This window comes from Parasteatoda tepidariorum, chromosome 3 (assembly GCF_043381705.1).
Source record: "Parasteatoda tepidariorum isolate YZ-2023 chromosome 3, CAS_Ptep_4.0, whole genome shotgun sequence".
In the NCBI taxonomy this organism is placed as follows: Eukaryota; Metazoa; Arthropoda; class Arachnida; order Araneae; family Theridiidae; genus Parasteatoda; species Parasteatoda tepidariorum.
In genome coordinates, this window is record NC_092206.1 from 51,121,753 (window position 1) to 51,143,729 (window position 21,977).

General features: G+C 26.5%; 1 protein-coding gene across 8 annotated transcripts in view; it reads right to left on the minus strand.

The window, feature by feature from the left end:
- LOC107447394 (neuronal acetylcholine receptor subunit alpha-7-like) overlaps positions 1 to 21,977 on the minus strand; it is a 375,836-nt gene that overhangs the window by 32,119 nt on the left and 321,740 nt on the right. For all 8 annotated transcript variants that reach the window (XM_071178635.1, XM_071178634.1, XM_043041458.2 and 5 more), the window contains exon 8: positions 13,065 to 13,174. In XM_071178635.1, coding sequence (XP_071034736.1) covers positions 13,065 to 13,174 — 110 coding nt within the window. The remainder of the gene's footprint in view (positions 1 to 13,064; positions 13,175 to 21,977) is intronic.

Sequence of the window (21,977 nt, forward strand, 5' to 3'; positions counted from 1 at the left end):
ATTTTTATGAGATTATAATAGACTGTGCAAATACGTATATTAAATGTGTATCGAAACTGATGATCAGAATTATATGCACTATAAAGGACTCAGATGAACATATAATTACCCAGTTGCATCGTGAGCATATAAAGGACTCAGATGAACATATAATTACCCAGTTGCATCGTGAGCATAAAGTTCAATTACTTGAGTACGGGAAGGAGAAATGTTTGAAATTCGTCATTCGGATATATGGGATATATAAAATTCATTGAGTTCTGAATGTGAATTGACAACTCAAAATAATCTTTGACATTAACAAATTTCAAGCTCAGAATTTTATTTAAATAATTTTTGCATGCGTTTTTCTTTCTGTCACATCTAGTTTTCTTTCTGTTACGAAAAATTTCACTTTTCTTAATAAAGTTGAAAGCTTTAGAAAAGTGTAAATCCGGGTATATAAACTAATGATATTCTTTGTATTTGCATTTTATTCACGACGTTTTACAATATTCATAAATAGAACAAAGTAAACCCTGTCTTTATTTGAATAGCTCTCTTCATTATATGCTAAGTGTAAAATAATGACTAATTCTAATTTGAAATATGAATTCATATTCGGAAGACCAAAACCAGTCATACTGTACATAAATAAGATTATACCTGGCATTCGGCAAAACTGCAAAATGCTGGTATTAACCGAGGAGCATTCTTGCAGTTGTTAAGGCAACTCATTAAACATTTGCTCTTTCTTGTGAAAATTGAGACAAAGCAAAACTAGCACACTTGCGTCGTCTCTTTTCAAACAAAAGACACACGTTCCGGCTTAATTCATTAAAAAGCCAATCGCTGGGAAGCTTGGACTGTCCAAATGTCTTTAGAGATAATAACACTCACTTGTTTTCCTTATTATGCTAACCTTTTAACAAAAAAACGTAGCATTTCAATGTGGAATGTAAAAGGTAGAGAGAAAAAGTAATACAATCAGGTGCTAGTAGTCAATAGTCTGAAATTATATTAATTTTCTATAAAGTTAAATATAAACTTAGTAGTTTATCCTACGAAGGATGCATTACTTAATCTATCCTATAACAAACTAAGCATCTCAAATGCTGAGTATTTTAATTGCACTAATAATACTTAAAGGGGGCGTTCGGTATGATCGAGATACCGTATTATAAACTCGCGTAAGCTTAGGTAATAAGGGATATTTCAGTATCAATTTATGTGAAATGCTCTATAACGGACAAGACAACCTTTAATCGAGTTCGAGTTAAACTTGACATTTATGTGTGGAATATGTTACATTGGCACACTATACGTTAGAGGCCTTATGTGTCTTTAAACTCATTGAAATATCACATGAGTCGCTTTTTCTGCCTAAATCCTGCAATGGTCCTGTTTATACCATCTCAGAAATTGGATCAGAAGTTTAATAACATGCCATGTAAACCAGGAATGTTTCTTCGCCAAAGTAATGCAAGGCTACATAATATGTTCCGTAAATAAGGAAGAGAATATATTAAATCTGTATTAGAAAAGAAATAATAAGAATAATAGTTCCTTTAAAAAGCCATGTCATATTTGTACGTTGGTTTCTTTGGTACGTTGTTTATTGTATTCATAGTTTGCATAATGTATTCGATAATTAATAACCCATACCAACTTAAAAGAAAAAAAGATATGTCTTAAATGAAACAGATTGCTTACAATGTGTCAGTTAAGAAAAATGGCCTTCTTAATAAAGGATATTGAAGTAACAATATATGTATTCTGTAAGGAATGATACGACACTGATGAGAACAATTAAAGGGAGGTACGCTTTTTTTCTTTTAAAAAAGAACAAAATAAGTAACTCCAATACGGAAATAAATTATTAAATGAGGATTAAGCTTTTACGGACTCCTTTGCCCCGTAGTCGCCTGTGACTAGAGCTATCTCATTTGTTCGCTGATGCTTGTAGCGTAATGATGTCTTGAAACATCCTAGCTTAGCCCAATCCTTCTTTTTTTGAATTTCAACTTTTTCCCTTCGTTAATAAGACAAGTCGTTCGTGTCAAAATAATGTCATAAGATGGTAGATAGTTGGAAAACTCGAGACTGGCCAATCGCAAGCTATCTGTTGTAGGGACTTCGGGGATACCAGAAATGAGAGGCAAGAACAGAGAGACAAGAACAGTGGTCCTCTGATCTCGTTAAGGCTTCAAAAGGGCAACAAGACCAGCTTCAGACTATTTGAGAATTCTAGCCAGAAGGATAGATTCGTGACAGCGAGCCAACTCTCGCTACCTGTAAAATCCAACAGGAATATTCATTTCACAAATTACAGTCACCTAGAGACTTGATGCAAGTGGCCTGTAGGTCAGGTGCCCTGTAGTCTGTATCCTTTAGAGAGTGAAACACAATGAAAAAACACCGTCCAACATTGTGCCGAGAGCACTTGCCTTGGACAAAGGAAGATTGAGGGAGGGTTCTCTTCAGTGTTTCACTCTTGACAGAGACACGAGAGGTGCTCTCATTTGGAGAAAGACAAGAAGTTGACTATGGCGTTTTGACATTGTCGGGAAGGATTGCTATGGTCGAGGTGGACTGAGAGTCTGGGCAGGTATCATGGCGGACGGACTTACTGATCTTCACGTGCTTGATAAAGATACTTTAAAAGATCAGCTGTACGAGAACGAGATCCTTTCAAGCTATGAGAGACTTTTCCACGGAGCATATGAACAAAATTTCATCTTTTGGACCATAATGCAAATCCACACAGGACTCAGTTGATAGATAAATGCCTCCAATCGGAGGATATTCAATGACTGGAGTTACCTGTGATGTTTACTGACCTTAATTTCATCGAGCACTTATTGGACGCCCTTGGACGCTCTTTTTAATCTCAAGCGTGGCAACAGGGATTGATAAGGACCCTGGTAAATAGAGTCAAACTTTGATTCGAGAGTTATGTAGCTGTTAGCGGTGATCCCACACCCTATTCAACACTTTTTTCACTGACAGACAGGGTGTTGGTCAGCTGCTGTGCTAGGTAACCTGTTTCCTTATTTATGGTTTTATATCGGAAGATATTTTAGTTCTGCCAAGTTTAGTTTTAATTGCTTTGTTAGTTTTTTTTTTTAAAATTCAAAATAAAAGAAACATTTGTCCCTTTAATTGTTTCTACCAGTGTAGATAGTGAATAATTTTTATGAGATTATAATATTTCTGCTCGAAATTCCTAATAAAAGATGTTACAGAGTAAGCAGTATTGCTACACAGTGCACCAAGTATTCTCTAACGAGTGTATTTATGGTAATCCTAAGAATTCTTTCATAAAAGCATCACATGAAAACGATTTTCCATAACGTGCGATAAAAACATGATGGTTTTGTCAACAAATGTATAATACAGTAACATATTAATGAATGTATCCAGTAAAGAAGAAACAAAGCAAACACACAGCATCATATGATGTGCAATATACTTCAGACCTCATGAAATCTGCCTTCAGCAAAATAATAATAATAATAATAATAATTCACATGAAAGTCCGTGTCATGTAAGCAAGTTGGTTTCTTTTATAAAGTATATTGAAGCCATAGCTTTAATCATATATGCTATAACAGTAAATTCCACACCATCTTAAAAAAGCAAATATGTTAAATAAAAAGCACTGTCTACTTTCTGACAATTAAATGAGCAAGTATGGTCTTTTAAATAAGGGAAACTGAAGTAGAAAGTTCCCATGATTCACATAAATTTGCAAATAACAAGATAAAAAAACTTCAATTACTAAGAAATAGCGTACGGTGTAGCAAATAATATTGCAGACTTATGGTTACTCCATACATCGAATAACGATTATACCAATACCATTTCTAAAAGGTTCCAGTCTTAAATGAAGAAAACTTCCAAAAAGTTTTATACGAAAACGAGGGTTTTGGCAGCAATAAATACCGTAGCAACATGCTGCAAAGTAAACTCAGTAAGAATGAGACAAAACAAATTAAGAAACATTCCATTTGCAACTTTCGAGTGACTACCTTTAATCGGCACATACCAAAATTAAAGGAATAATAATTCCTTGACTTATAAGCTGGATGTTTTTTTTGTAAAAAAGTAATACAGGTATTCACAGGCTGCATTGTATATCCTTTAAAGGATAAACTTTGATCTTCTTGAAAAAAATTTTAGATCCTAAAAGAATGAGATAGATTTTTCAACATATGGTTTAAAAGTAGCAGGATTTCAGGTGCAGAAGTTACTGAATATATTCAGGAAAAACGAAACAAAACAAATCTAGAAAAATTCTACTTATGACATTCGATTGACCATCTTTAATACCAAACAAAGGAATAATCAATATTAAAGTGTTAAAAGAGCAATAATTCTTTGACATATAAGCCCGATGTTTTTTTGTAAAAAAATAATATATCATTTGTAGATTGCAACGTATATCCTATAAAGGGTAAACTTTTACCTTCTTGAAAAAATATAGATTCTAAATGAAAAGGGTGGCTTTTACAAGATTAAAAAAGCATGATTTCAGCAGCAAGTGTTACCACAGTAACATGTTACAAAATATATCCACTAAAAAAACGAGGCAAAGCAAATATAGAAACATTTCATTTGTAATATTAGAAGAGCTACCTTTAATCGGCACATACCATTATTAAAGGAATAATAATTCCTTGACTTATAAGCTGGATGTTTTTTTTGTAAAAAAGTAATACAGGTATTCACAGGCTGCATTGTATATCCTTTAAAGGATAAACTTTGATCTTCTTGAAAGAAATTTTAGATCCTACAAGAATGGGATAGATTTTTCAACATATGGTTTAAAAGTAGCAGGATTTCAGGTGCAAAGGTTACTGAATATATTCAGGAAAAACGAAGCGAAACAGATCTAGAAAAATTTTATTTATGACATTCGATTGACTATCTTTAGTACCAAAAAAAAAAGAATAATCAATGCTAAAATGTTAAAAGAGCAATAATTCTTTGACATATAAGCCCGATGTTTTTTGTAAAAAAATAATATATCATTTGCAGATTGCATCGTATATCCTATAAAGGGTATACTTTTACCTTCTTTAAAAAGTATGGATTCTAAATGAAAAGGGTGGCTTTTACAAGATTAAAAAAGCATGATTTCAGCATCAAGTGTTACCACAGTAACATGTTACAGAATATATCCAATAAAAAAATAAGGCAAAGCAAATGTAGAAACATTTCATTAGTAATATTAAAAGAACTACCTTTAATCGGCGCATACCAAAATTAAAGGAATAATAATCCCTTGCCATATAAGTTGTTTGTTCTTTGTAAAGAAAGTGATATAGTATTCGCAGATTGCATAGTATAAAAAGTATACTTTGACGTTCTGAAAGAAAATCTAGATCCTAAATAAAAAGAATAGATTTTCTAACAATGCGATTTGAAAGAAGTATGATTTGAGCAAGAAGGGATACTGAATTTAACCATTAAAAGCGAAACAAAGCAAATCTAGAAACGTTAACTTAATGATATTTGTGCGACTACCTTCAATCGGCAGATACCAAAATTGAAAGAATAATAATTCCTTGACATATAAGCTAGATGTTCTTTGTAACAAAAAATATAGTGTTCACAGATTGCATCATATATCCTATAAAGTGTATTCCTTCAGTTTTTTGAAAAAAAATCTAGATTTCAGATGAAAAGAATGAATTTCCCAAAACGTGGAAAGAATTATTTGGCAATAAGGGATATGGTAATGATATGTTAAAAATATATCCAGTAAAAATGTTACAAAAATGTAGAAACATTTTATTTTTAATATTCGAGTGACTTTTTTTAATGTGCATACAACAAAATAAAAATAAACATAATTACTTCAATATACGTTGTCATATAAGCTACATGCTTTATATGGAAAAAATATTTTTAATAGTATCGCATATAATGGCAATAGTACATTGCATATCCTATTAAGGACACATTTTAGTTTCCTCGAAAAAGTCCAGATCCTAAGTAAAAAGGACTTTCTAAAATATTTCATATGAGCATGATGGTTTTGGACAAACAAAACACACTACAGCAACAAGGTGTAGTATATATCCAGGAGAAATTAGACACATCAAATATTCCATTGGTAATATTCGCTCGATAACCTTTAATCAGCATATAAAGAAAATTAAAAGACTAATAATACGTTTGAAATACCTTTCATGTGAACTAGATATATATTTTTTTAAAAAAAAAGGAATATATGCTTTACGCATCTCATTGCATATCCTACATGTGTTAAACTTTTATCTTCTAACTAAAATGCAGACTTTAAAATGAAAACGATTTTCCAAAACGTGCCTTGTAAACAAAATGTGTGGCAACAAGGTGTATTGCATTAACCTGATACAAAGAATAAGAAGACCTATATTAAGGAAGTTCGGAATTTTTAATGTGCAGATTACCTTAAATCTGCATTCAATAAATATAGAATAATAATAAATCCTTCGGAATTTCGCATTAAAAAAATAGACATCCAAATTTCATTTGATAATCATCCTAATTAGCAATAAAGGAGAATTTTTTTTTAGAGCAACAGAGCAAAACAGAGCAAAATTATAAACTTCAATCTACGCATTTAATGTACCACTTTAAGTTTGTTTTCCTGCAAAGCACAAATTAGAATGTTATGAATAGAAATTTATCAGCTCTCACACGTAGTCAGTCTACAATTTCCCAAAACACTTCAGTAAACAATATTTTTCTTAATATGAATGGTTTCAACAAATCTTTAAAACGTATTCCAGCATCCCTCTTTTTTTTTAAGTCCTTCTAAATGAGAGAGTTTTTCACCATTCTGTAAATTTATCCGTTATTATTGGATGTCACTTATCAGAACATTTGTTTTTGAAAAATTAATCATTAATTTTCATAAGGATATGCTTTTTAATTTGTGATGACATGGTATTGTTATTATTCTTCACATTTGAGAAATCACTTAGAGTTTACACTATGCTAACTGAATTATTTATAATCTTTTGATGTTTTTTGTTTTAATTGAACTTGTTTGTTGGGGTGAGTCTCATAAATATTTACTATTTCGTCATCAGTTTAGATGCACATAGTCTTCATAAGTTCGTCATCATTAGCCGCATTAGTATCTAAATTAGTTAAAATACACAAATATTGCAATATGTTGAAATTATACATTGAGTATAAATGACAATTCTTGTACCAGATGTTTTTTTATTGTTATGTTATAAGTCATTTTTGTGAAAAGAATATTTTATCTATTGTTGATCAATACCTTAATCATTCATTCAATATTGTACGAATGTTTAATGTAAAAAACAGTTTTTTTTGTTTAAATGATTTAAATCGATAAGATGGTAACCAACATTCCTTATTTCATGCTACGTTTGCAACGTACAAAACATTGATTACAGAATACATGCACCAAATATTCTTGCAAAAATTAAAAATAAAGAGAAACTGTGATTTTTTTGAATCATTCTATTAAAAAGTTTAAATGTATGTAAATATATACTAATATCTGAATAACACTTGTCTTTAATTCTTTACCACAGTTAAGTAAACATTTTTATGAGGTATACTATTTTTTATTTAATTTAATTGAGATTTTTAAGCATGATATCTATAATGTTTTTGCAAAATATATGTCTTTTTCATTATTAAACGATAATATAAATTCATAAAATTGATGTAACGTTAACATGAAATAAATATGATTATAGTTGAAATAAGTAGTTGATTATATATATTACATATTATAGGACATAGTTGATTATATTTATATGATTAAAATTTATTAATACGTAAATTTTTTGCAATCTGAGATTTGTAATTAAAAGATTATGATGATGATTTTATCAGTAAGATTTGAGGAGGATTTTGTACCTGCTTATACCTGCTTGCTTATTGTTTAAAGAAATAAAAGTTCGATTCAAGATTTAGTTCATTATGAGCTGATATAAAAATTTATTTTGCTTTAATGTTATAAATAAAAAAAACAATGCTTGTCTTTTATTAAGATAATTAAACAAGATATTTAACGGAATTCTACATTTATAGCATTGAGAGTTATTAAATTATATAGATATATTCATTGTGAATATAATTCTTTATGGAATGATTCAAATGTTATATGAGGTTATACAGATCATGCTATATACATAACAACATGCAACATTTAAGCAGCCGTATACACATCATGCGAAGTTTTTAGCAAGGTTTGAAAGATTAGGAAAACAGTAGAAAAGAGAAAAAAGAAAATGAGTGAAACTTACCAAAAATAATATCTTGCTCCCGATTTCTTTAGAAGTGTGGTTTTGGTGAACAAAATTTATTATAAATTTTGTCGTAGAGACACACTCAGATGAAGGCGTTAAACAAAGAGAGACACAGAAAAGTAGAAGAGCGCCATTCAATTCTACTTTGCCAGACTACGAGGGTACAACGACATTTCAGAGACAGCACAACACCACATGACCCGATATAAGACACATATTTAAAACACATCAAGGCAATCAACACAAAAGAAAAAACACCAAAAAAAAGAGAGTGAATTAAATCGTGCTTGATTTCCATTGATGGATGCAAACACACTTAAATATATTTCATCTGCAGTTGGAGGAGGGGTATAATATCTGTTACTGTATTCTACCTGTTATTATAGAATAGTTATAATATCTGTTGCATCTAATATCTGCTGCCATGTTTTTGTTAAACCTTTTTCACATGAGCAGAATAATTGACAAGTTGACAAGACTTAAATGTCATATATTTTGATTTTATTAACCAGATTTATATTTTTATTTTTTTATTACTTTTGCAAATTTTTTTCATACCAGATATGTCATGATATTATTATTCAGTACGGTAATTTTTCTACGTGTAGACCTTGAATACTTATTGCTCAGTTACTTGAAACTTTTGTGAGCAATTGAACGCTTTGAAACAAACACCACTCTCAGAAGATATTTCATCTGCTACTAAAGGAAGGGTATAATATGCGTTGCAGTATTATATCTGTTATTACAGAATAGGTATAATATCTGTTATATCTATCATAGATGATATATTTTTTTTGTTGATAAAATGTATTTGAATGTTTTCCCTTAGATACTACAGTTTTAGCTGCATAAGATAACTTAAATGTACGATATCAAACTATATTCTAATTTATTGATGGAACCTGTAGTATGGCAGTTTATATTATAAAAATAAAACATGAATATAATGTATACAAACTCATTTCTTTTAATCTTGAAAGCATTTTGAATAGGGTATATTCCCTTAAATGTTGACTGAAAAAATAAGACTTCAAAACTACCTTAATATATGACTTTATGTGATAAAATTTAGTAAATAGAGTAAAATTTGGTAAATTCATCATGATTCCTCAGAGCATGGTATAAAAATTATTAATTCGGTTGTCTTTATTTCTCAGTTTTGTATTTTTTAATACATTTTTGATAATAAGAACTATAATTTTGAAAACCAGAATTCACAGTAAACTGTTACCATATGAAAGGAAAAATCATCAAGTGAATGACTTAATCGTATATTTTAGTTTTATTAAACAAAAACGTTTATTTTATTTTATTTATTTATTTTTATTAGAAATGTCATCAATATAAAGTACGGTAATTTTACTAGAATTCATTTATCTATGTGGATTTTGGGAAGTAGAACGACGTGTAACAATGGCTATTCCAATGGATAAAATACAAGAAAAAATACTTTTTCTTAGGAATGCAACCTTTTATTAACTTAACTACGTAATCTTTAGCTTCATACCTCTAAAAAAACCAAAAATAAGTTTCTTCATGTTCATATCGTTCCTGACTTTTAATTATATCTGATAATATTTATAATGGTAGAATTAGTGTATGAAAAATTTAAACTTGTAAAATGTTTTATACAATAATTTCTAAAAGCATTTTATGAAGTAGAATATATGATTATAAAAACATTGCAATCTTAAATTGTACACATAATAGTATTATTAACGAAAAAATTGAAGCATTTCGACGAAACATATGAAGATGTGTATGGTTTCGAAATAAAAAAAAAACTACACAATTTCCGCAGCTTCAACTCCCTTATTTTTTATTTACACAAATATTTATGTGAATTCAGATCAAAAGTTATTAAGAAGGATAAGGTAAAAATTGTTAGGAATACATATTTGAATGATCAAATGTTGAATTAATTAGTTGTTTGTTAAAAATGAATGGAAACATATAATATCCAATTAAACATATGTATAACATATGTATAACATCTAATTAACCGAACGCTATTCCATACATGTTAGCTATAATAGTTAAACGTTAAAAATGATAAAATTTATTTATTTTAAACACTTACACCTTGAAACTGAATTTTTTGAACTGTAAGAGATTTCGAGTTAATCAGTATTGATCAATTAAGTGCATATTCTAAAAGCGTGTCATTTTATTATTAAAATGAAATTGTCCTCATAACATTCCAACTATTGTCAAACTACCAAATGCTGGATGTCTATATATATTTTTCATATTAGAAAATCATATTTCAAAGTTATAGAGGACTTTAAAAGAATGATAATTAAATAGTTTTAACTACAATAGATTTCGTTAAATAAAAAAAAGAAACTTTTTAAATTATAAACATTTTAGAGGATTCAATTGTTTTCCAAATTTGATTTACAATATATTCAATTTGTAAAAGTGATTAAAGATACCATGTAGTTATTTTTATCTAACATCTTCGATATAAATAGTAACTTCCAACTAAAGATTAAAAGAAGATATGCTTCTGTATAACTTTAATTTATTCTGATTGAATTTTAAACTGAAGAGGTTTTATTGCATGAATTTAATTTATAGTCTGTCAACCACTATCAATACAACAGTATTAATTTAATCCACTTCAACAATGCTTATTTTCCACATAATAATTTTTTCTCAAGTTCTTTATGACTCACGAAATATATACTCACAATATATATTATGTTCACAAATAAAATTAAGTGTTTTCAAATTTATGAGAATCATTTACCAGATATGTGTTATTAATGTGGAGCTAGTTATGCATTGAGTGTTTTAAGTTCAGCTTTAAAATAAAATATCAGTGATTTTGATCGAGTTGTATTAAGTTTTTACGTATTTTTTTCTTAAATAAAAGGAATATAGTTTGAAATAGGGATAAATCCCAGAGTTTAAATTTTTTTTTACATTTTACGTCATTGATATGTCATTGATATGTTACGTCAAGAAAGTGACTAAAGTTTTAAAAGTAATTAAAAACTTACAGCTTGTAAAATTTATATTCCTGATTATCATTATATAACCTCATGCAATCATATAATTTTATTTAAATATCCTTCATATAAATACTTTTATACTTCAAGCAAATTAATTAAAACAAATAAAATTGATCATAATAACAAATCGAATGATTTCCAGATTAAAAACACAGTTTTACTTAATAAGTGTTACATGTAGTATTTAATTGAACATAATTGCATATGGTACGAAAATGTTACCTATAAAACTTATGACTCCTTGAAGTAACTGAAGTATAAATACTCAAAACTATTATGATTAAAATACAAATACTATAACCTATTATGATACTTTAGCACAAATTCTAACATCTTGAAAAAATGTTTCAATTTAACTATTTTGAAAAACAACAAATTTAGAAAATTCTTTTTTATTACTAACTATATTAAGTATTTAAATGATATATTGTCCATACCAGTTTTGTTTAAACTTTAAACCCAAATATCGCGTTATGAACTTAAAAAAGAATGTATTTAAAAAAAGTAACTTTTTAAAAAAAATAACAAATAAAGCATAAATTCTAAGATCTTCCACTGACGGTTCTGCACATAAAAAGTCGCATTTTAACCTGCAGTCTTCTCTGCATAGCAAAACCGGTTTTCCCATGTTAACTGATAGGGGAACTGTGTGAAGGGGTTAACGTGAAAATAACTGATTGATTTTAACAGCCTTATTCATTTTAAGTTTTTTTGAGCAAAATAGCTTATATAAAGTATAATAAAAGATGGTTGATTTCTGTTACAATTTCAAATTATAAATTGAAAGTAATCTAAAAAACCCAATCTAGAATAGTTATAAACATTTTAATCTTAATACAAAATATTTAACTAAGGGAATTTTTCAGAAATAAATAATCGAGATTTATATTTTCGTATAAAATAAAAATATCAAAATGAAACCTCGCGTATTGCAATTGAATTAGAATGCTAAATTTTCTAGAAAATAAATTCATACAAATATATGCATGTATTAATAATTTCATTTACCTCTTTCTAGAACATATTTTAGAAATAAGTCTTTAAGATTTTCACCGAAATAACAAACCTTAGTTCATCAGAGATTTTTTAAAATTTTTATACAAATAAATTATTCTGTTTCTATACAGTTCACATTAAATACTTTTTGCTTTTCTGGTTTTCAAACATATTTTAATGAAGAAGATAATGTAACTCTAACAGTTTAAAATTTAATATATATTCACATTTTAAGTTATATAAGAGAAAATTCATTGATAGAGACATACACAGAAAAATTAAAATCCTAAAGAATATTTAAAAATAGCACCATAATTGGCTTAAATATAAATCATTCATTATTTCAAGAAAATATACCTTTCAATAATAATTTTTATTTAGTCATTTATCACTCCAAAGTATTTAAACAGTCTTAATTTTATCGTATTGGTAAATATATATTATTTAATTTTTAAACATCATAATAATGCGGGCCACATTAATTGTAAGGAAAGTTAAAACATACTGCATAAACTCTTGAGGTTTTTAATAATTGTGCATATAATTTGATGATAAGCTATTTTATTCAAGTAAATTTGCTTTTAATTTTTTTTCGATCTGTACGTAAAAACGATATGTTTGCAGTTAAACAATTGTATAAATTTTCGTTAAACTGTCGTTGCAGTTTATCGTTATATGCACTTTTACACTTCTTATTTCTTTGTTTTTAAACTGTTTTTGATAAAAAAATATTTGTATATTTTTTAGCTCTGGATACGAAATAATAATAGTAAAAAATACTCACGTATGCAGGCATTTCATGTGTGTCCGAATTTCTGTGATGATAGTTGAGGACAACGACCGTCATGACAACTGAGAATGCCACCATTATCATTATACAAGCGAAATATGTTCCTGAAAAGTTTAAAGAAGAGCGTATTTGCATTGATTTAAAGTGTAATGATTACATAAATTAGTTATGGAATAAAAAAAGACACTTTATGAATTATAGAGATAAAAAATAATTTTTTTGCCAAGTATACTGGTAAGCAGTTTAAAATTTTTTAGAACGTTAAAAATTTAAAAAATAAATAAATAAATAAGAAATATAGCATGATGAAAAAAAAGTTAAACTTAAGTTCTTTATTAAGCACAAAATGTATTACTTTAATTATATCTTTTTTATTTATACTTTAGACAGAGTTAAATGAAACCTTTTCTGAATATGAAATGATAACTGAATAAAATAAAAATTTAAATAAAGTAAAAATTTAAGCAAAATAATCAGTTTTAATTTGGATATCGTGTATGATGGTAGGCTTAGTTTCAGTAACTAAAATTACTTGTCGATAAAAAAATGCATAAATATTTGAAAGAAAAGTAATGGGATATTAAAATCATAAATAAAAGAAATATGATTTAAATATAATTATTCCATTTCAAATATACTACTTTAAAAGTTTTAAGTAATTTATACATAGGTAGTAAATTGTTTTGAACTAGAACTATGAGTAAAAAATTGAAATATTAATCAATGTATCATAATATTTAAATTCATAATACTTTTAAAATGCATATTGTAAAAAATTATTTACAACCATTTTCTTTCTTAAATAATTCAATATCACAATCTAATGTTCTTTTTCAGTTATTGAATGAACAGAATTTTAAATAAAAGGGAGTTTTATTAACTATATATTAGCAAAAAGTTATTTTTAAAAGAGAATAGGAAATAAAATGATTTTAATTTAAAAAATAATAAAGTCTATTGTAATATGAGTATAATTGAGATTTCCTTAGTTTACCATTCAATATATATTTTTAAAAAAAGACTTTCTTTTTAAAAAGAATCAAATCCTTTTAAAAAGGCATTATTTTGTTCCCATTACTTCCTTTTTATTATAATAATAACAATTATAAACTTCGTTTTCAGCTTAATACTACAAGCTACGATTTCTAAATCTAAACACAATGCATACCACATAGAGTAATATCTATGTCTACGCATAATCTATGTTCAGCTTACTACTTTATGTCTACGACACATATCTATCTATTCCTAGTGCTTTGGCTTACCACAAATTTTCCTATTACAACATACGTGCAAATAGCATGCAAAAAACATCAAGATGTATTGTAATTATAGTTTAATTTGAACAAACCATGCTGGTGCTTTTAACAATGTTGTAGCATTTTAAGCCATTTTACATTTAGTTTGCTAATCATTGCCTATGTTATTATAATCCTGCGGAAAAAAAAGATAACCATATAATTTACGATGCACGGTATGTAAATCTTTGGTATCCGGAAAATCCCCTAAAAATGTACAAAACATGAATTGTATACATAAAAGAAAAATTGTGTATTTATTAACGCACTTTGAGAAATACTGTACTTTATGATCACATATAAAGCATACTGGCTATACTATATATTGATTTTAATTTATTTTGTTAGAATAATATCTGTAATTTAGGCAAAAACTGCTAAAATAGTTTTAAATAAAATTAACATATTTAATTCAACACAACTAATTTAAAATAAATTAGCATAAATTGAATAATTTGCATAATTCTTGTAAATTCACTGTCTATTGTTCATATAATACTTACATAAAAATTTCATTACCATAGTGGACAATATTCAAAATGAAACTATAAAGTTAGTAAGATCTCAATACCTTGATATTCGGGCTGGACATTTGATATTGTTAAAAGTAAATTTTTCAAACTTTAAAGAAACTAAATAAACCCCATTCAAATGCAGTTTAAAAATCATCGTTACTTAAAAAAATCATTATTCTTCTAAGCTAAAATAGGCAAACTTTTCAGATCATAGTCTTTAATTCCTTGATATGCATTTCTCACATCGCTCACACATGCCTACACTAAAAAGAAAGTTTAAGCGTTAGCGAATTATGTTTTGTAAATAATGTAATTTAAAACAAAAATTACTTTAGCAATCAGAACTGTTTAATTTTTTATGTCTATCTTATAATTAGAGTTAGTACAGTTTTGTAGTATTCATGACATTTTCAACAATACCAGTTTTGCTAACAGTGTAGAAATCTAAGAATAGTATTATTAACTATGATAAAAGTATTTATAATTTAAGATTTAAGACGGATTAAGATTTAGCGACTTAATTTCCGTATTTAAGATTTAAGAATTCAGCTATTCGCGAATTATGTTTTGTAAATAATTTCATAAGACATCCATTTAAAAAAAATATTTTACCAATCAGAAACGTTAAAATAATTTTTTATGTCTGCCATACAATTAGAATTAGTTCAGTTTTGTAGTTTTCATTATATTTTCATCAATACCAGTTATGTAAACAATGTAAGAGTATAAGAATATTATTATTAGCAATGATAAAAATATCTATAATTTAATATTAAAAATTCATAATATGAACAATATTAATCTATAAATGAAAAATTAAGTCTTTATCAATAACATTTTATTTTCCGATCTGACTCATCTTAGATTGTAATTCTCTTCATTATTATTATTCAAACGGAAAAGCAAGAATTATCTCACTATCTCATTATAAATTGCACGGAAAGTTATTTGGTCTGTGTTTAACTGAATTTTGTAGATGGAATTTCATTATTATTGAGTTGATTAAGTATAGTTACATTTTCATAGTGCTCTAAGACTGCTTTCGTTCTAAAATTTCTTTTTGCTCCAGTATTCATTGTTAAAACACCACAGCATACGCCTTTGTCAGACAATTTTTATTTCTTGACATATTCTTTATGAAAGCAAACAAAACTAACAACCCGTGGAGTGAGAAACGATTTTTCTTTTTCTACAAAAACACTTTCTTTGCAACCTCACGTAACGGTAATGAAATTGAGTTTCTTTGGGTCAGTTCAACTGAAGATACGGATCTCTTGATTGAGATATTATAGTAACAGAAATATTTCTATTCGAACTTTTTTACTCACGGGTCACGATGTCACTAGAAATCGAATGCAGTTTAGGTGAGAATTCTTTAATGAGTTTCTGCCTCTTACCTATTTGTCCTTCATTTAAGAGGTGGTTTCTTTTCTAATTTTTTTTGTAGTGACATAGGGGCGTTTTGTAGTGACGTTTCTTGATAGTTATAAATAAGTTTTCAAAAAACTGGATTATATGAAGCAAAAGTTTTGAAACTATCATAGATATTTTATATTAAGATATATTAACCTATTAATATTACTTCATATTAGTCTATAAATATTATTTAAATTTATGTTAACTTATATTAAAGTATAACATGAATGGAAAAGTGTGAAGGAAATACTTGCAAATTATTTAAATCAAATTCATTCAGAATTCACTTCATGAGAAATATGTTTTTTTTTATTATCTCAAAACATAAGTCGAGAAATAATAAATAATAATTATATTAATAAATAATAATTAAAATAATTATGAAAATTCTTACATAATGATATACATTTATAGTAATAATGAATCTATGAAACCTAATAAATAAATTTACAGCAGAAATGTAATTAACTCTGTACTGATGTAATTAAGTTTCTTAAAAGCTTTATTAATTTAATTTAAATTTAATAGGTTTAATTGTGTCTTAAAAAGCAATTATAAACTTTATTTATATTTAAAAGCCAGTCTGAAAGAGCTGTTTTGATCAGCTTTCAGAAAATGCTAGCTTCTTAAAAATGTAACTTTCTTATTTATTCTATTTATTAAAAAAACAAGAATTTGCAATTATTTGATACTGTAATCGATTTTTAAACAAGATAAACCTTTTGAATTCATTTGACGAATTATTTTCAGTGAAATATTTTTTGTAACGAAAAAATAAATTTTGATATTTAAATTTTCAAAAAAATATTAGTTTTGTTACTACATTAAATTTGAACAAAATTAAGACAAATTAAAATTATATAATTCATATTATAAAATTGGATTTGAAATATATTACTATATTTTTTGCCCTCTATAAAAAAGTTTAAAACGTGTTGCTACAGAAGTTAGAAGTCGTAAATCTATTTTGTTTTAAGTGATTATTAAATATTTTGCAATACTTACATAGGAAGTTTATAGATATGATTAGTATTTTCATGACTTTTTAATACGGTTTTTGACAAAAAATTTTTGTTTGCAAAAACATTTATTAACTAATTTTTAACTTAATAAGCTTCTTTTTGAATTTTATTATATAGTTTGATTTTGTGTTATTAGTTAAATAATATTATTATTTTAAATTTTCATTTGCAAATCTAAAACAATTCATTTTGCTTAAACTCTCTAAAATCTATGGAGGCGAGAATAATAATGACAAAAAATGTAAATAATAANAATATAATATAATATAATAATGACAAAAAATATAGTTTTAAGCACAGAAAATGACATTTCAAGCTATTATTTTGAATGTATGTTGTACGTATACTTTAAAAGCATCTATCTAATTTTTCTTGAATATTTAACTGATTAATTTCCATATCATCATGGAAAACCTTATAAAAATTCTTTGTTATATTCAACAACCATAACTGTTTGAAGTTATCGAGAAAAGTGTGCAGTCAAATGTATTTTTTTTTAGTTGTCCATTTTTTAGATATTGCATTTTTATTACAACATCTATGATACTAAAGCATTGTATTGTACTGAAATGTATACATGAATTCTTGTATAAAATTAGTTTTATGTAAAACTAAAAAAATAAGACAAAAACTTTATTTTCCATAAACGAAAACTGAACCAAATGATGATAAAAATTAAAATAAGTATTGCTGATTTGATTTATTATTTATTATTATTTCTAATTTCATTCTCAAACTCTGTTAGTTACTTTTTAATCGTTATATTATTACTTCATAATATTTAATGAAATAAAATGCATAGTGGCGTACTATGCTATTTTTATAGCTTTTTGTGTTAAATTCAAAATAGCTTTCAAATTGTGAATAAAATAAAAGTATATTAATTGATAAATTTTAGTATTTAATTGATAAATTTATTGTTTAAGTTAAATATTTATTTCAAAAATTGTATAGCATATATTTTGTAAAATAATCTAAACCAGTTTATTTTCGAATATTTTTTAGTCCATCAGTTTAGATTTAGACAAATTTTCCATGCATCTTAAACCTAAGAATAAAAATAAACACGCAATGATTTTTCAAAAAAAAAATATTTTGAAACAAAACATTTTCTAACAGAAGTTTTGATTTATGACTTTGCGGTTGCAGCCTGAAAGTGAAAACAAATAAAACAGCAGATAATTGATAACAAAATGTCAAAATGCATTGTTTAAACGATAAGCATTAAAATATTTTCGCGAAAGTTTGTGTAAGCTAATAGCTTTTAGGGGATTGTTTTCCATTATGATAATCACAGTATTACTTCACTGAAAATGTATTTAAAGGATGTAATGTATAGCATATTAAGATTGTAAAGTAAAGAGGAAGCAAGAAACTGCTTGCGTTGTTGTTTTTTGTTTTGGCTATTAAGCCTTTGACTAAATTGAGATCAACAATGGATCTGGTATATGTTAAAATGCAGTTTCCGGGATGAAAAAAAAATAACGTTTAGTTTATCATGTTTCTTTCTTAAGGTGTCAAGTATTTCATAGCTATTATTTAGGGAAAAGAATTTACACCACTTATTATAACAAAAAATAAAATAAAGGAAAAGCAATTTGCTCTAATTTAAAAAAAATAGAACAAGCTCAAACACTTAATTTAAAGAAGCACGTTTATTTATTATTATAAAATGTTTATACAAATAGGATTCATAATTTTAAAAATAAGTTGTAATAAAAACTTTTAACATTCAGCATAAAAATTGCATAGTTCGTATTGAATTTTGACTAAAGATGTTCTTTTTTGATTAAGCACTTAAGGCTTAGTTTTTCAAAACCGTTAATTTTAATATTAACAGCTTTTTGACGTATAAAGCTTCTATAAAATTAAATAAAATTTCTTTAATACTTTCTAATATTTTTCAGGTTTATGAAAAAGGGTTAATAAATAACTATAAGTTTACTCAGTTAACTTTCTTGAGAGTTTTTTTATTAAGCACTTATGGAAGTGCTCAGTTTTTCAAAACCGATAATTTTAATACCACTAGTGTCTTGACGTTAAGTTGTAAAACATTTGATAGCTATTATTTAGGGAAATAAATTTACACTACTTATTATAACAAAACATGAATTAAAGTAAAAGTAAAAGAAACTAACGTAAAAAAAAATAGAGCAAATTTAGTATACAATTTAAAGAAACACGCTTGCATATTATTATAAAATGTTCAGATAAATAGGGTTTTAACCTCTCAAAAAGTAACAGTTTTTAAAAAACTATTAATATTTAATAAAAAAATTGTCATAGTTCGTGTATTGAATTTTAATTGAAAAATTATTTTTTGAGTAGGTTCTTAAGAAAAGGCTTAGTTTTTCAAAATCTATAATTTTAATATCAATAGTGTTTTTGTGACGAGTTTTATAAAATGAAATAAAAACATTATCGCTTTTGTTTACTGTATTATAAAAGATTTAATAAAAAACTACGGTTTTTTTATTAAGTCATTATGGTTCATTATGGTTTCTTATGATCAAATATTATGCTTTTTAGTTTTTTTATTAAATTCATCATGTTGGCTTTCTTAAGAAGTTTCGTATTTTGCGACTGCTCATTTAAATAAAAAGAAATCTTTAAGGCAAAAAGTACATTTGAGTTAGATCAGTAAGCACTAACTTAACTAAAAAAAAGTGAAACAATGTTAAGTTACATTTGTTGTACATTATCATAGTATTTTTAGAGAAATACTCAAATACTTTAGAGAAATACTCAACACTCAATTAAACAGAAAATTGTTATAAAAAATAATATACATAAAAATTAAATTTTTGGTATTAAATTTCAGTTGAAATAATTCTGCTGTTATCAAAAGTGTAATGTTAAAGTAAAAATTATTATCAGTTAGTTTTTAACAAATTAAAAATTGTATAAAACTACATAAAAACATATTTTTAAAGTTTTTTCGTTGAGACATTATGTTTTTTTTAACCGTACTCAGTTTAAAAAATGTATAAAATAATTTTATGCGTATATCTATAATTATATTATTTAAAAGCCTCTGTCTCAGTATTATCTGAGCAAAAAAAGAATAAAAAAGGAAGAAAATTGAACAAAGAACAATATTAGTTAAGAAAATGGGAAACAAGAAAATTTCATTATTTAGGTGAAAATACTTCAAATTATTTATTTTAAATTTAAACTTAATAAATTGTAAATTGTTTTTAATGGAAATTAAATCAGCAATTTTTTAATTTTCTTGATTTTGATTTGTTTAGCTGTTGAAAAGATATGCGAATTATAGCATAAATGTAATTTAGTTACCATATTCCTAATTCACAATATAATATGAAGATATCACATGTATCAGATATAACATGTAATATTTTCTTTCCTAATTTTTGATGCATTTGATAAAAACATATTCCATTTATAAATAAAAAGAAATATTTTTAATAGAACACAAGCATTAGACAACTTCATGAAGTAAATAATACACTTTTGTATTATTTACTTCCTCAAGTTTTTAACTTGGTGATATTGTTTCTCAAATTTATCCTAAAATGAAAAAAAGATTTTTATTCGAGAATTATTATGACCTATCAAGTATATGTTTTTTGAAATCTAATTATAGATAGAAAACAGGTGTAAATATTTATCAAATACAAAAGTAACTTGAATCTTTAAGATTAAAAATAAAATAAAATCAGCGATAAAAGGTTGTTGAATAATTTTAAGTAAATAATGAATGATCTAAAAATACATTAAGATTGATAGAAAATTTTAAAACTTTTGTTTCTTCGTGTGGAAGTATCCAATAAATCCCCAAATGCAGGCTAAAAGTTTCAAAGAAAGCTTCAACAGCTTTCAGCTTTTCAATTAATTTCCCCCCATGCAGCTAGCTCTTAAAATAAAGCTGTTCCATAATTCATTGAGTGAAAGAAAATGATTCCTGTAGCACCATTTATATTGTAGAAGGATTTGATGAAAAAGTTGTCTCTGCCACTATGTTTATTTGTTGAGTGTGAAAGAGAAGAAGTGTGAAATAGGGAGAGGAGTCATCTCTTCAAAGGCTTGTACATCACATCCAATAAGAAAGCCTCATGACAAGTGGTTTGTAAACGAAAAGATACTGGAAGTTAGAAACTCTCAGCTCCAGGATTACAGTGGAATGAAAGCATTGCGTCGAGATAAAAGAAAAAGAAGAAAACATAGCTGCTTCTGAATCCACTTCCTGTTTCCACTTTTCTTTTCAAAGCCAACGAAGGTGAAACATGTTTCATTTCAATTTGAGGGAAAGTATTCAGATGCAGAAGCTATTTCCATTAAGTAAATTTATTTTCACTTTTGTCTACGATTCAAAATTGTAATTGAAAAATTATTTCTACTGTAAGTATAAAGGTTTTATGGGCTGAAAGTTTTCGGCTGTAAACTTGTAAAAATGATTTATATAAAATTATAGGTAGCAACGTGCAAACCTGTTTAAAATTAACTGTTGCCATAGAGTAAATAACTCTTGTGGAAAAATGAAGGATAATTTAAGCTCATTTGGCATCATATGGTTTTTGTGGTTATTTTAAAGCGTTGAACGAATTAAGATAAGCGTCTAATGATTCAAAGTAGTAATTGAAAACTGTAGTTATGGTTTAAGTATATAGTTTCAGCTGTTGTAGTTCTGCTTAA